Source organism: Phoenix dactylifera, chromosome 17, assembly GCF_009389715.1.
Source record: "Phoenix dactylifera cultivar Barhee BC4 chromosome 17, palm_55x_up_171113_PBpolish2nd_filt_p, whole genome shotgun sequence".
Classification (NCBI taxonomy): Eukaryota; Viridiplantae; Streptophyta; class Magnoliopsida; order Arecales; family Arecaceae; genus Phoenix; species Phoenix dactylifera.
In genome coordinates this window covers 9,872,087-9,887,305 of record NC_052408.1, presented here as the reverse complement: position 1 = coordinate 9,887,305, position 15,219 = coordinate 9,872,087, and the positions used below count along the sequence as shown (strand labels likewise).

General features: G+C 40.9%; 1 protein-coding gene across 1 annotated transcript; it reads left to right on the top strand.

The window, feature by feature from the left end:
* Positions 1-3,119: 3,119 nt before the first annotated feature.
* Positions 3,120-10,835, top strand: LOC120104214 (NADH dehydrogenase [ubiquinone] 1 alpha subcomplex subunit 9, mitochondrial-like). The gene is made up of 12 exons (XM_039114950.1): positions 3,120-3,295; positions 3,454-3,550; positions 3,977-4,041; positions 4,418-4,503; positions 4,655-4,739; positions 4,825-4,895; positions 7,484-7,615; positions 8,366-8,481; positions 8,644-8,767; positions 8,952-9,020; positions 10,039-10,159; positions 10,235-10,835. Exons 1-12 carry the CDS (start codon positions 3,202-3,204, stop codon positions 10,369-10,371), a joined length of 1,197 nt encoding a protein of 398 aa, XP_038970878.1. The 5' UTR covers positions 3,120-3,201; the 3' UTR covers positions 10,372-10,835.
* Positions 10,836-15,219: the final 4,384 nt, after the last annotated feature.

Here is a 15,219-nt window from a genome sequence, read left to right as displayed (position 1 = left end):
TTCCTAGGTGCATCACATGATAAGCCAAAAAAAAATGAAAAATTCAAATTGTTTAGCAGATTGAGATATTATAATATATAGAAGTTATATCAATCCATAACTATGTACTCATTGTTTATATATATGGTATTTCACCTACCTTAAGGATATTTCCTTGAGATCCTTGCCTGTTTGTTTTTGTCATCAGCGAAAGTAGCTCTCTCAGAAGTACTAATTTTTGATGCCATAAGTAATGGGTCCCTTTTTTGGTGATAGATAACCTGCTTAACTTAGTGGTTAGAGTATTGGTTTCATACGGCAGGAATCATTGGGTCTGTATCTGCAGACGACACCAAAACTAAGTATACTAAACATGCTGAACCAAAATCCTTTCCTTTGTATGAAACTGGAGTAGTAACTTCTATAAAGAGCAGCTAACGTGCAGATGCTTGCCATGTTCTCAGCAGTAAACAAAGATTGTCATGGAGTTATATTCTATATAGTGGAGGTTTTTAGGACTTCAATTCTCTATTAGGGTTCATTGTCTCTTTCCATTCTCATACTGCATTATTAAAGTATTGTGTCTTCAGTTGGTTCATGCACTGATTGTCACTGAGTTTTGCGTTCCCACATATATTGATGGCTCTATACAGGATTACTAATTGGTCATTGAAGAAAATATTCTTCAAATGAACTTCGATGACCTATAAATTTGCAGTCTTATTCTTCGACAAATGGATTATTTTCACAATCATTCAAATTTAGTAAATGCATGCCCTATAATTGCAGACATATATCCATTTGTTAAATATTATTTACTCTTGTAAGGACATTTAAATTTTAATTAACAAGCTTTCACATGATACGATCTAATGTCAACATCTAACGTTTGTTCTAAATACATAATTTACTAATATTTTGGAGGGAGCCCGTAATGCAGATAAGTAAGCCCGGCAATGAAAATTATGCAAATGATAGGGTGTTTGCTGGTTAGATTACGGTGAGTCAACATTATATTAGAACCATTAATATTTTTGTTTTTATTTCGGAAAAGGGTTAATTTAAACTATCATGTTGCAGTGAGTTCCTAGTACCTAGAATCTCAGGTACTAGTGATCTTATAGGGAATCCTGTTATTGAAATAAAATGTATAGTCACTTGGCAAATCATGTTCCAGCTGAATATTGTCATCAAAACTTGGTACCAACTCCTTAAAGGGCCTAATGGAGATGATGGATGCTCTGCTGAAGGCTCTGTGGTAACTGGAAATTTTGGTATTAAGAACTGACTAAGATACTAATTTCGACCGGAATACTTTTAACTTTTTCACAGTATGATGTTAACTCTGCGCTAAGGTAAGAAGGTTTAAAATCTCAATTTAGGAGGCCAATAATTGCATTAAGAGTTGTTAATAGGCCACCGATATTGTGAACTCTTCTTCTTAAGTTCTAGCCAAACTAGACAACATTCATGGTTTCTGCTTCCTAAATAATACTACTCTCACCTGATAAAATATTCAGGCTTTCAGTAATCCAGTGATCCTCGATATTTGAATCATGTCAGGTTCTATTGACCAGGTCTTCTAGTGGTAGCTGCAACTGTAGAATATGAGGTCCACATGGAATACTAATTGAGAGAGAGAGAGAGAGAGAAGAGTGGTCCTGAAGGCAATCAGTTTTAATAACATGCACTATTGTTTATTATGCTGGCCAAAGTCTAACCATGAACCTGTTAACAGCTCTGAGGTTCCATTCTGCCATCATCCATTGTCTTCAGTGTCTGAAATAGGTTAGAAAGGCAACCGGCCACATGAACCAATCATTACCAATCATGAAAGAGGTCCCACCTCAACCCTAATATTCTCTTTGAGAGTGCTCTGTAAAAGATGTGAAAGAACTACATATATGCCGTCAAGATGCCATACTGCAATGTTTTGCAGGCAACAACAAACAGTTCTTTTTGTGCTAAGGAACAACAAACAGTTCTTGGCAACATAGCCTTGCTTGAAGGATGTGGTTTAGGTCATGCATAGTGAGAATGTACATGTAAAAGCTATTTAATTAACAAGCTGTTGAATTTAATGATTGTTGCTCGAGGAGAAGGAAACTAAGTGATCCACGACAGGAGGAAAATATGGAGATTAATATCATAGGGGAAAATGGGAGAGAACTAATTAAAATAAAAAAAAGATAAAGATATATGAGAAATCCATCTCAAACAATACTACTTTTTTTTTTTGGTGACAATAATTTATAATGAAGATCCGTGGCTTTCTTTTCCCTTGTATATAAAGACTAGACAGGACAAAATCATGTTTAAGCTATTATCTGATAGGGAACAAGAACTTCGTATTATTGATTAAGGTAGGTTTAATTTAATATTGCGCAAACCAAATTTATTTAAGGCTTTTTAGTTGACTCGAACACTTGGTAAAAGTACATGTCCATACCTAAAGTTAATTTTCCTACAAATCGAAGAGCAAAAAAACAGCCAGAGAATTACCATGACCTATGACTGCTTTGAGATCAGGCAATTTGGTTATGATTCCAACTACTAAAAGAATTAAAAGAAGACAGAGGCAACATTCTTGGCAAGGAAACATGCTTCAAAATTAGCATATGTAATTAATGTCAGTATTCGGCTTCTTCACCCTGAGGATTAATTAGACTCCTTTGCTGCACTTCTGAAAAATGCGGATACCCTAATTTTTTTGTAAGAGAGGGAAGGAGAACTACCTGGTAATATATGGCATCAACCCATTCACAAATGCAAAAAATACTTTCAAAGGATATGGTAGGCCATGCTAACCCAAAGGCAAGGGCCAAAAAATAAATTGGGTCATGCTAACCCAATGGGATCGGGCCTGCATTCGGGCTCTAAGTCGGCCCTTTTTTCGGCTGGGGCACGGATGGGCCCGGACAGAGCCAATGACATTTGTGCCCAGACCGAAAAATAAATGGGCTCCATACTTAAAGCCCGAAGTCAGCCCAGCCTAACCGGCCTCGGGCGGGCCCGAGCCCGTTTCCAGCCTAAGTTGGACCAAGCAGCAAAACAGCCTTCAGGCCTCTATACCACCGTCCACGCTACTCCCCTTCCCAAAATCTTCACTCTTCTTCTCTCTTCTGCGTCTCTGCCTCTTCCTCTCTCTCTCTCTCTCTCTCTCTCTCTCTCTCTCTCTCTCTTCCTCTTCCTCTCTCTCCCTCTCTCTCTTCCTCCGAAACGATGCAGGTTTGCTGGAGGCGCTCCGGGAAGCGACTTCTTGATCATTATCCGGCTCTCTCTCCTTTCAAACCCATCTATCTTCTTTCATCCGACGGTAATCTCCCTCCTCGTTTCCTTCCCCTTCCCATCGATCTATCGTCTAGGGTTTCGAAGAGCTCAATTCTTTCTAGGGTTCCTCTCTTTTCTTGTTCTTGTCCATATTCATACTTATTTTTTAAAATATTTGATGGGTCTTTTTTACGAATCTATCAGGGTACGGGATCGACCACCCGCGGCATGTCTCTACCATTTCCGTTAAGGGAGCGGGGCATCTCGTCCGCAAGGGCACAGGTGGAAGGTCGTCTGTGAGGTAAAATTTGCCCTTTTATCCGCCATTTCTTTGTATTCTTTCTTGTTTCTTGGTTCTGCTGTCCCTAAAGACTTTGTTTTAAGAAATTTTGAAATGGGTAACCTTGGATCAAACTGATTTGGCCTAAAGCGTGATGATTTTTATCTCCTTGCTGGCTTGTATTGGATCAAGATTTGATCTTGGTGATGTGGATGGAGAAGTCCATTGCTGCCTGTTATGCACCGTTGATTCTGATTGGGCGGCTTATTATTGTACGCTGAGCTGCATTCTGATGTTGCATTCATTCCAAGATTTTCTTATTCTGTGGTGTAATTAATTTATGGGGTTCAACTTTTGATTCAAGTAATTGTAATGCATTATATAGATTTTTTTTTTTAGTTTTTTGGTTTGGTTATTTCGTTGGAAATTGGGTACCCATTTTGGCAGTGGAATCGTTGCAACGGTGTTTGGAGCTACTGGGTTTCTTGGTCGTTATGTTGTCCAACAGCTTGGTGAGTTCTGGAGAAGCTTATCTTTAACAATATAATTCTGTTCTGACTGATTTAACATGGACTTGATTCCCACACTTCTCTCTTCACCTGTCATGGCAATAGATTTGTGCTGTAGGGCTTGCCTCTGATACGAGTGAGTGGTAAGGATAAGTTATAAAGATGATTCCACCTATGGTGGATAAGGCATAGTGATTATGGATGTGGCAATAACGTATTAAGTTATGGATTGGTTTTGTGGGACCTGCTGTTTGAGCACAAAATTTGCTTCTGTTCCTGTCAAATGCTGACTTTTAAGTAGAAGATGGAAAGTTTATGATTTTTGCTTTCCAGTTCTCAGAAATGATGATCACAGAATTTGTCTTTTGCTAATGAGCAGCTAAAATGGGGTCACAAGTCCTAGTTCCTTTTCGAGGCTCTGAGGATTCTCACCGGCACCTCAAGTTGATGGGTGATTTGGGTCAGGTACTAAAATTAGTTTTAGTTTTCTTTGATTCGGTGTTGCATCCAATGGTACCTCTAGCTTATAATTTTGGGTTCTTTGCATATGTCACATCTATTTTTGTTTAAACTTTTATATCTGGATCATTTTTAGTTTTTCTTTTCGGCCTCTCAGATTGTCCCAATGAAGTATAATCCAAAAGATGAAAATTCAATTAAAGCTGTGATGGCCAAGGCAAATGTGGTTTTGAATCTTATTGGTATATATAATGTACTTTATATATGTTAAGATTATAAAATATATTTATGAGATGCATATATCTGATTGTTTTTTTCTGGTGGAAGGAAGGGAATATGAGACAAGAAACTACAGCTTTGAAGAAGTTAACCATGCCATGGCCGAGCAACTTGCAGTGGTATGTTGTTTCATTAAGTTTTTCTGATGTGTAATTGTACAAAATGATATAAATCACCAGAAGAGATGCTTAATGTTCCTCCTTAGTGATTTAGAATTTTCATTTTGGCTGGCAGAGTTGCATTATGTCAAGTTGCAAAAAAAATTATGTAATATTCTTGGTTAATGTATTGTGAATATCCATGTGAAAGTGGAGGAAACTTGGTGTCCAACATTCTCATTTATTATGTAAACACGGCCTTCCCAAATTGGGAAGTAAAAGCATAGAATTATATGTTTAAATTAACTTCATCGTATAATAATCAATCAGCCCCATTTTCCCTGTTTCCCTATCTCTATATTGTGTCTGTCTTGTTTGATGAAAGCCTAATCTTTCCATCAAATCAATCTCATCCACTTAAGATCCTTCTTGACATCCCCTTCAACAATCCATTTAAGTTCCAATTCCTTAGCTAGTACTTAATAATGCCACAAAATTTAATGTATCTGACCATCCAAAACCAAACTGGCCTATTTTCCAAAATTTTCAAGCTATATACAGTTCGGATCGGGCTGAGTGAGGTTGGATCAATCAACTAGCTTGGGTTGATTTGACAGTGGAAATGGATCAAGTGGACTCGGGGATGCGTAGAAGACACTCACTTTTCGGTGCTTGTCAACGGCTCTTCTACTAACTGGTTTTCCTCGAAGGTTGGACTTAGGCAGGGATGCCCTCCCTAGGAATGTGAATTCTATTGCCTTCCTTGCTTTCCGTGAAAAAGGAAGTTCCTCTTTTGGGTAATTAGTGAAAGCAGCAATTCCGATAGAAAGAGACAAACCTCATTCGTGGAATAAGACTTTTTCGCTTTGCAATACCATAAGCCTTATTCCTCCAATCCAAAGCGAAGCTCCGCTCAGCGATGATTTTTAGCTATTAAGGCACAGGGACTGCTTCTTTTGAAAGACTTTCCATAGCTCAGTACTGCCGTATTGACTTCTGTACTTTATATCTGGTATTTCTTTAGACCCGTCCCGCTATTCCTGAAAGTAGGAAATATACAACCTTTCTTTCTCCAGCGTATATTTAGGTTGGATTGGAAGCTCTATTATAGAATCGTGAGTTAAATGATTAAACTTTGAGCTCTTGTTATGGTTTATTTTGGGGTCCTGTTGGGTTAGGAGTCCAACCATGCAAACTTGAATTGGATTGGTTTGCCCAAGCATTCCACCCAGACCCAACCCAACTTGAAATTGGACGGAAAATTCTCAACTAAAACCCTTCCCAGTCAAACACATGTCACCAACCCAAGCAAACTATAACCTGTCCAAGTTGCATCTCTACTTATTACTTAACATTTGCTATTCCTTTGCTTCCTTTATTGCAGAGGTATTTAGGATTGAAAATTTTGAGTCACCAACCCAAGTTTGTGCTTCATGATCTAGGTAATTCTAGTTGTAGACAATAATTCACACCAGCTGGCTTCGTTATAGTTATAGAACAAATGACTAGGATTCAGCTCTATTACTTTGTCATATTGACCTTATAGTATCTATGCTATATAGAAAATAATCTCGTCAACCTTTACTGAGATCTCTTGTACATGGAAAAACACTGATATCAACCTGTTTATCCTATATCAATTAAGGTTGGATCCCGTATTAATTGATTGTGTTCGCTGCATTGAAAATAAATATGGGACAATGCTTGAAAATAAAGCATGAAACATTTCATTAGTCAACATGAATACTATCTTGTGGCGAGAAATGCATGAAACTGAAGGTTGCATTTGGTGTATTTGTAAGCCTATAGACTACAGCCTCGCCTGCAGCAAGACATCTTTCTTCATTCGTTTCGACTCTTTCGCTATTTTGCCATTGTTTTCCAAGAGTTTGATTTTTTTCCCCAAGGAATTCTTAGAAGGTCATAGTTAGCATGTTTTTTTTTTCTTTTTGTAGATAGCTTGATTAAATTGCTGGTCTGCACGGCATGATACATATCATGCCGGTGCCTTACTGACATGCAGCAGTGGCGTGCTGACAGACTGTCAGCTGTGCTCTGGTGCTTGCCACACCATTATGCCAGTTGATGCCAAATAGGGAACTCTACATATCTTGCCAGCTTCGAGTTGGCACCCTCTCGACATGCCATGTTCTAATCTTTGTTAATTAAATATTAATCAGAAGTTTCAGAAGCAACTGAAGAAATCCTACAAACTATAATAAATTAATTCAGAAGTAATATAATGAATCATCTGAGTCCAGAATGTTTTAACTATAAGTCGCCACAGGTTCATCCGGCATAACACTTGTTCATTTTTTCCCTTTGGGCATAACCAAGGATTTGCATAGCTGGCTCTTGCGTTTTATATTGCTCTAGGCATTTTCTTTCCCTTTTGTGGGCTCTGATTCTTGTTTGGTTTTATTTTCGTTAAGTCTTGCCTGATATCTTGAGTTTGCATCATGTTCGTACTCTTTTAAGGCAATTTTTTGCTAAATTTGCTCAATTTATTGCTTGGATGACAATCTAACATATTTGCAGTGGAATTAAACTGCTTTTCTACCATTTCTTATATGAATATGATTCTTTTTTTATCCTTTAACATCAAGCAGATTGCTAAAGAACATGGTGGCATCATGAGATTCATACAAGTTTCTTGCTTAGGAGCATCTTCATCATCTCCTTCCAGAATGTTGAGGGCAAAAGCTGCTGCAGAGGAATCTGTATTGAGAACATTTCCTGAGGTTAACTTCTTTCTATGTATTCCTGTGCATTTTTTTTTTTGCTCAATATAAGTTGCCTATATGTGGTTTTATATTGTCTACCCTTACAGTACTTGTTTAGTTGCTTTTGGGGGCTGTGAACAAATTGGAGAATATTTGGAGAAGCAACTTAATGTAATGGATTTTATATTAGATGTTTCATGTTTATCAAATTGTAAACTGTACTTATTATTTATTTAAAAGTCAAATCTACATTTAGTTTTGAATTGTGATGATCACACAATCAGACTTACGTGCTGGACTATATCTTACACAGCTAAGAGAATAGAATATTTACTTCCATTCTCAAAGAAGATTCATTTTAGAACTTTCATGAATCATGATACCTTTAGCACTCTAATTTTCTAAAATTTATGTCATTAATCTAGTAAAAGACATGGATGTTGTGGGAAAATTCTGCATAACTGGATGGTTTTCAGCGTCAATACGGCGTGGATGTCATATGACCATGGTCTTTATCTGTACAGTCCTAGTGTAAATGATTTGGGGTATTATGGTGTCAGCTTATTTTCAAGTATTGCTTGAAAAATAGTGGTTAAATACATGATTTGTTCCATCATTGTCATGGAATGGTGGAAATTGTGAAAATTACTGTCAAAACTTGTATGAGAATGTTCCCCGGGTTCTTCAGTGGCACAGTGATGGATAGCTTTTTGTTCATCATGTTGCATCAGAATCCTAGACTACTAAATGTGCATGCTTCGTTTTCAGGCCACAATCATGAAACCTGGAATCATGATTGGTACTGAAGATCGGATATTGAACATATGGGCACAATTTGTGAAAAAATGGAGCTTTCTTCCACTCATTGGTGATGGATCTACAAAGTATGCATGATTACATACTTATTGTTAGAAGTTGTTTTGGATTTAGCTACCATCATCATGGCATATAGTAGTCCCTCCCCTCCTTTTTTCCCTTTCTTTCCTGCACCAACATAAACCCCTGGTATACCTGCAGGTTACAGCTAATTGAAATTAAATTTGCAGGATTCAGCCAGTTTATGTTGTTGATGTAGCTGCAGCCATCATAGCCTCCTTGAAGGATGACAGTTCCAGTATGGGGAAGGTCTATGAGCTTGGTGGACCGGAGGTTTTTACTGTACATCAACTGGTAATTGTTGTGAAACAACTTTTATTTGCTTTTAAATACATTGGCAAATGTTGTAACCATTGAACGGTTATAGGAATTCTAAAGCCCAAAACAGATTTGGGTTAAGATTTGTTGGCTATAGTTCCCATTTCTTTGTTTCAACAATCAACAAGCACTTCTTACTAAGCTCTCAAGCATGTCTCAGGCTGAACTAATGTATGATATGATTCGTGAATGGCCACGGTATGTGAAGGTTCCTTTTCCCATTGCAAAGGTAAGAAAATGATACAGTTTGATAAATTTCTTATTTCCAAATCTATCACGACCTTTATAGAAACTTTTCAGGTTCATCATGAAGAATGTATTCTGTAATTTTGTTTCACATGTTAATAATAAAGTTGATTGTTTAATTGCATTTAGGTCTTTTATATGTGCTTTGAAGGCTATATTTCACCTCAAGATCAGATCTTGGTTGATTCCAGTTGTTCAACACAATAATAGACCATTGAAAAAAGGGGTCAAAGTGGTAGAGGGAGGAGGAGAGAAAAGATGGAAGGACTTGAAGATTTTGAGGGAAAATGAGGGGAAAGAGAGCGCAATTAGGCCCTTTGGAGAGAAGGTGTTTTCCAAATCTTTTATTATCATAAAAACATAAATCATACCAAAACAAGCACTCTTCATAGACCACTAATTGTGGGCATCAACATGAAAACAATGTTGTGTAGTCCTGAGAAGGGCTCTTCAAGGTATTTATAATAAACCTTCAATTCAAACTGACACAATTTGACTTTAAAAAAAAAGGACTCATAATCAACCTAAAAATCAAAAACCTAAAATACTGCTCACTTTCCAGCCTACCTATAACTATGGACTCTACAACTAGATTAAGCAATCCATTCCTTTTTAGGACTGTCTAAACTTCACACAAAAATAAATATGAGAGTGTGAATCTTCTTCTAAGCATCAAAGACTTTGGGTTGAGTTTTTTTTTATTTTTATTTTTTTGGTGGGGGAGGCGGTGTGAGGGGGAGTTGTTATGCCATTTTTGATTTTTTTTGGTTAACTGGTATTTTCCAGTTTAGCCCTTTAAGTAGCTGTACGGTTATAACTGACTTTAGGTTCCAAGGAGGAAGGAATGCCTGTTTGGAGGCTATGCCATTTTAATTTTCATCAGCATTAACTTTCTAACCTTTTGTTTGTTAACTACTGTTTTTTGCAGAAATATTTCATTTTACCCATTCCTATGTTTATTCCCTGTTTGTTACCAATAAGCAATGTGAGGTTGACTGCAGGCACTCGCATCTCCTCGGGAATTCCTTTTAAAGAAGGTTCCTTTTCCTCTGCCCAATCCAGATATATTCAATCTCGACCAGATCAATGCACCTACTGGGGATACAGTAGTGTCTGAGAATGGTTGGTATCATCACAAGAACATTTAATGGCACCACCACTCACTTACCCTGCTCACATGACCTTGTTTTCCTGCAGCTCTAACATTTAGCGATCTTGGCATCATGCCACACAAACTCAAAGGTTATCCCGTGGAGTACCTTATCTGTTATCGTCAGGGTGGACCTGCTTATGGCTCTACAGTCAGTGAGAGGGTAACAGGATCCGAGTTTTAGGCTTTGATTGGGGGAATCTTCCAGATCTTTTAATCGTGGATGTATTATTAGCTCATTTTCTTGCCCTTGGCTGTTGCCAGAATGTTCTATCTGGCAAGAAACCCCAAATCGAGCGGAGATAGCCTCTTTCGCATCATCCTCTTGGGGTAACACCATTGGTTGATAAATAAGTGGGGAGGATGGTGGATAAATTATCATCGGGTTTCAAGTTTCTTTCTGAAAATAATTGAGATTTGCATCATGAAAGCCCTGCAAGAATTTACTTGTGGCTCTCTTTTTAAAAAATGCTGCCTTTCACAAACTTGTAATTCCAGTGCTCAAGGCCACCCATTTTACTTGTTCAGGTAATTTAAGGTTCCTGGAAAAAGGCAGGAGCCCATCTGAGGTTTCCCTATACCATATATGTGTTGAACTGCTTGTGAAGTTGTTTGCTCTTTATGGGAAGGATTGTCTTTTATGTTGTATGTGTTTTTCCTTGCCTGAGGAACCATCCTATCTATGACTGTTGGTTTGGCACCAATCTCCTATTTTTCATGAGGTGACGCGAGTAAAATGTTAAACAAGTTTTCATTGCGGTTAGTATATGCTGCGCATGGCTTTTGGCGCGGTCAGGGCACTTTCAGAAGTGCAGAGATGATGCGTTGCAGTTGGTTGGCCGGGTCATTCCGGGCGCGTGTCGTCGAATTGCCATCGTGCAGACCTTGAAATCCAAGTATGTGAAGGCAAAGCTGTCCATGAATCCAACAACCTCTCTCAAATGAAATCGAAGTTTATAAACCAGTCAAGATTAAGGTTTTAATTTTCATGAATCCACGCAGCTCTGGACTCTTGTGCATTTATTTCCATTTTTGTTCTAGTTCTCATCAAGCAAGTATTTCTTAAATGTCTAGATAAAAATTGTCATCAGTGAGTAATGCCGATTGTATTGTATCGACTTAGGGGGATGTTGATGTCCTCTTAGAAGGCGTATAGGTCGACACATTCCCGTTGCATGCCTACTGAGGAATTGAAGAGGAGAATGAGATTGGCAGCCACTTCTTCAACAACTATGGCCTGTGTGGCAGTGACCAGTGAACATCATTATGCGATGCATTGCGTTGTTGGTGATGCATGAGCGAGACCTGCGTGAGAAATTCGCCGGATGCACGGCTAATCACGTTTTAGTCTGTTTGGCTGACGAACGCAAAGCCTTGCGCTCGTGAATCGGCCTCATATTTTGCTTTCCAGGGGAGCTCGTAAAATTTTTTCCTCTGGGTACAAATCATCTTTCTTCACTCTGCGGGCACGCAGGCATCCGCACGTGTGCAGTAAGTAACCGTACTCCATATCCTTTACTATAATCTCTACGGAAGAATTTCGTTTCAAACAACTCCTGCTTCTGGAAAACAGATAACAATTAAAAATAAATCATAAACTTAAAACAAAAATGTTGAAGCCCAAATGGATGGTCCTTTGGGGCGCTCCGAGGACAGTGAGAACTGAAGGGATGTAAGATCAAATGAAATCAAGGTGAATGGGAGCTGATCAATACTAAAGTCAAGAAGTCTACTTGTTAAAAAGTTTCTGATAAGAGACTCTATGATGGTTAAGTCAGAGTAATAGTGCGGAAGAAAGAAGATTTATAGAGAAAAATCTCAAAATAAGTTTATCTGATAATCTCCGGATTTTCTTTTGATATAAGATTAGACATGCGTCTATTACCTCATTCAGCACTATTTGCCTACCATATGGTAATAGTCGGCTGTACGTCAACAACTTGGCAACAATCGTGCCGATCACAACTATATAACCAATCCGCCTGAGTAGTACATAGAGATGATCATGCCGACCATTCTCTAACTGCAAATTTGGTTTAATTGTTAGTTTTTATTACTTCGAGTAAAGCGGCACCTTAGAATTTGCTGAGGCCATCACCTCGGTTCAGACCCAAGTGGTTCAAGCCAAAATTAAGATGTCTAATATTATTTTAATAGAAAAACTCAGCTGTAAATTATTTTTGACTCGATCTCTGCGGCTAGACTCGGACGATGTGCCGCCGGACCTCTTTGACGAGCCGATCCTCTCGAGTTGGGAAAGAACCGGAAGATCCGGCTGTGCAAATCCCTGTCGTCCGTGTATCATACGACGGCCTGTGATGCACTGGGTCCCATACGACGCATTGGTGCAGCCACTCGGCTGTCTCGTAACACGCGGACGGCCGTGATTGCGAACTGGATCAAGTTCTGAAAAGCATCTGCACAATTTTATAGCCATGATTAAAAATGGCGTCGTCAGTGTGGGAGCCCAAAAGCTGAGCATCGTTACCGGTAAAGCGTCCTTAAAGCTCCGTCAGAATTCAGAAAAGATTTACTTTCCAAAAACGTCGGGCACCGCGTGGACCACCCCGATGAAGAGCCTTCCAGTTCAAAATTATTGAATTTAATTAATTATTTAAAGTCGCGCTCTGTCGTGATCAGCGCGTCAATCTTCTCCGGATCCCATGGAAAGCTTGGACCCACTCCCAGGATCTCCGCCGACAATCACCGGCGATGATCCGACGGCAATGATCTCGTCCCTCCCAATCGCGACGTATCCCGGCCGTTGGCCGTCGCCTTCCCTCGATTATCCGAGCTGGGGCCGCGACGACGTGCCCGTTATCTCCCGCCCCGCGAGGCATAACCTCCGCCCGGTCGGTGCGATCGATCGCCACTCCATCCTGACCGTCCGATTCAAAAAAAGAAAAAGAAAAAGGAAAAAAAATGCCGCGGCGGTGCTTAGCGGCTAAGAATGGGACAAAAACAGATCTTTTAAACGATCCAACGGTCCTGATTTTGACAGTTGGACCACTTATTCCCTCATAAAACGAAATTCCAACTGCCTTTTTGGGAGAATTTGCGAGAATACTTCCAATGTTGCGACCGGGCAAATTAGATGGACGCGACGTGCAGCTTGGAGCGCTTCTTAGCTGAATAGGTGGCAGGGCGGTTGTTCAACAAGATCCGTCCATTTTCGATCACACGGCTATCATGAATTGATTATTTTAAATTTCGTTCCTTTTTTTTTTTTTTTTTTTTGGTGAAAACGGCAATTCATATAGCTCTAAGTTGAGTACATCCAGCCATATCAAAATAAAGTAAAGAGTGCAACGTAGAAGGAATATCTCCTAACGATGTCCAAATGACCTCTCCGGAGTGCCGAGCGGCAAAAGAGGCGACCCAGTCTGCTGCACTGTTCGCCTCCCGAAAAACATGCGAAGCCTGAAAGACGCTCGACTCCTGAGCCAATCTCCGAATCTCACGGATGAGAGGATGATCATCTCCATATCTGTCCACTCCCCGAATCCACTCTATCACCACAGAGGAGTCTCCCTCAAGGCATATGTGCTCAGCACGAAGTACCCGCCTCGCATAGGATATCCCCTCCCAGGCTGTCCGCAGCTCCGCACCGACTACGGTAAATTCCGGCGCGCGGCAACCACCGGCTGCTATCAAACTGCCGAGATGGTCCCTGATAACAAAGCCAACTCCTCCTAACACCCTGTCTGCCGACCTACTACCATCAAAATTCACTTTGAGATGACCAAGGGGTGGGGGTACCCAAGAGACTAAGGCGAACCTGAGCGCTGTGACAGCAGAAAGAGTACCCCAGGTGTCCCTGGCCATCTCAGAAGAGAAAGTAATAGCAGTGGGAGAAACCTCCCTAGCAAGACGCATGGCTCTGTCCACCACCATCTGCGGGGGTAACCGCCTGCCCTCAAAAATGCCGGCGTTCCTATCCAGCCAGATAGAACGCGCCAAATATGCCCCCCGGATCCCGGCCTCAACCGTACTAGGCCGCCGCATAGCCACTCTCAACCAATGAATCAAATCCTGTGTCGACTCGACTGAATGGGGTAGCAATGTGGGCGATCGGCTCCAAATGCCCCTAGCTCTGGGGCACTGCAAAAGAACATGATCCATCGTCTCCTCAGTCTCCGTACACTCATCACAACACTGAGTGATCCTCACCCCTCGCCATGCCAGTAAGCTCATGGTCGGTAGGCAACCCCACGCTACCTTCCAGATGAAGAGCGCCACACGCGGGTGAATCCGCATCCTCCAGATCCATCCTCCCTCTATCTGTCGTGCTGGCTCTCGGCTCAATAATGTGTGGATATCCCTGGCTCACACCTGCGATCGCCCTGTCGGCATCCAGACTAATCTATCCGCCCCTCCCTGGGCACAAATAGGTAGGGCCAGGATCCTCTCCGCCAACTGCTCCCCGAAAGCCTCCCTAATCAGCTCCACCCTCCAGCGGTCCCCCTCCGGCTCCATCAAGTCACTGACCCTGAGACCGGCTAACCTCGATGTGTCCACTGTAATCGGAAGTCTACTCATAGGCTGCTCCGTCACCCACCGGTCCTCCAACACATCAATAGATCTACCATCACCAATGGCCCATCTAATCGCAGGAAACACCAACCCTGCTCTAGCACAAATCTCCCTCCAAATCGGTGAATGGCGCCGCCCCGACCGAGCACCCGGCACTGGATCGCCATACTTGGCCCTCATAAGTGAAGACCACATGCCATCAGGCTCCAACACCACTCTAGCAGCGTGTCATGCCGCTAGAGCCTCACGCCTCGCCACCAAAGACTGCACACCCAAACCACCATATCTCGTCGGCTGACATACAACCTCCCAAGCCATAAGATGGATACCCCCTCTGCCTCCCGTCCCCCCAAATAAATTTGGTTCCCTTTCACGTGGGGGAATTCTCCGCGGACACGATACCTATTAAACCGTTGATTTGGTAGGGCCCTGTCCCCACGCGATTGCGTCGGTGTTTGATGAAAAAAAAAGTAGGCGACAAATTGGAACGTTGGCGTTG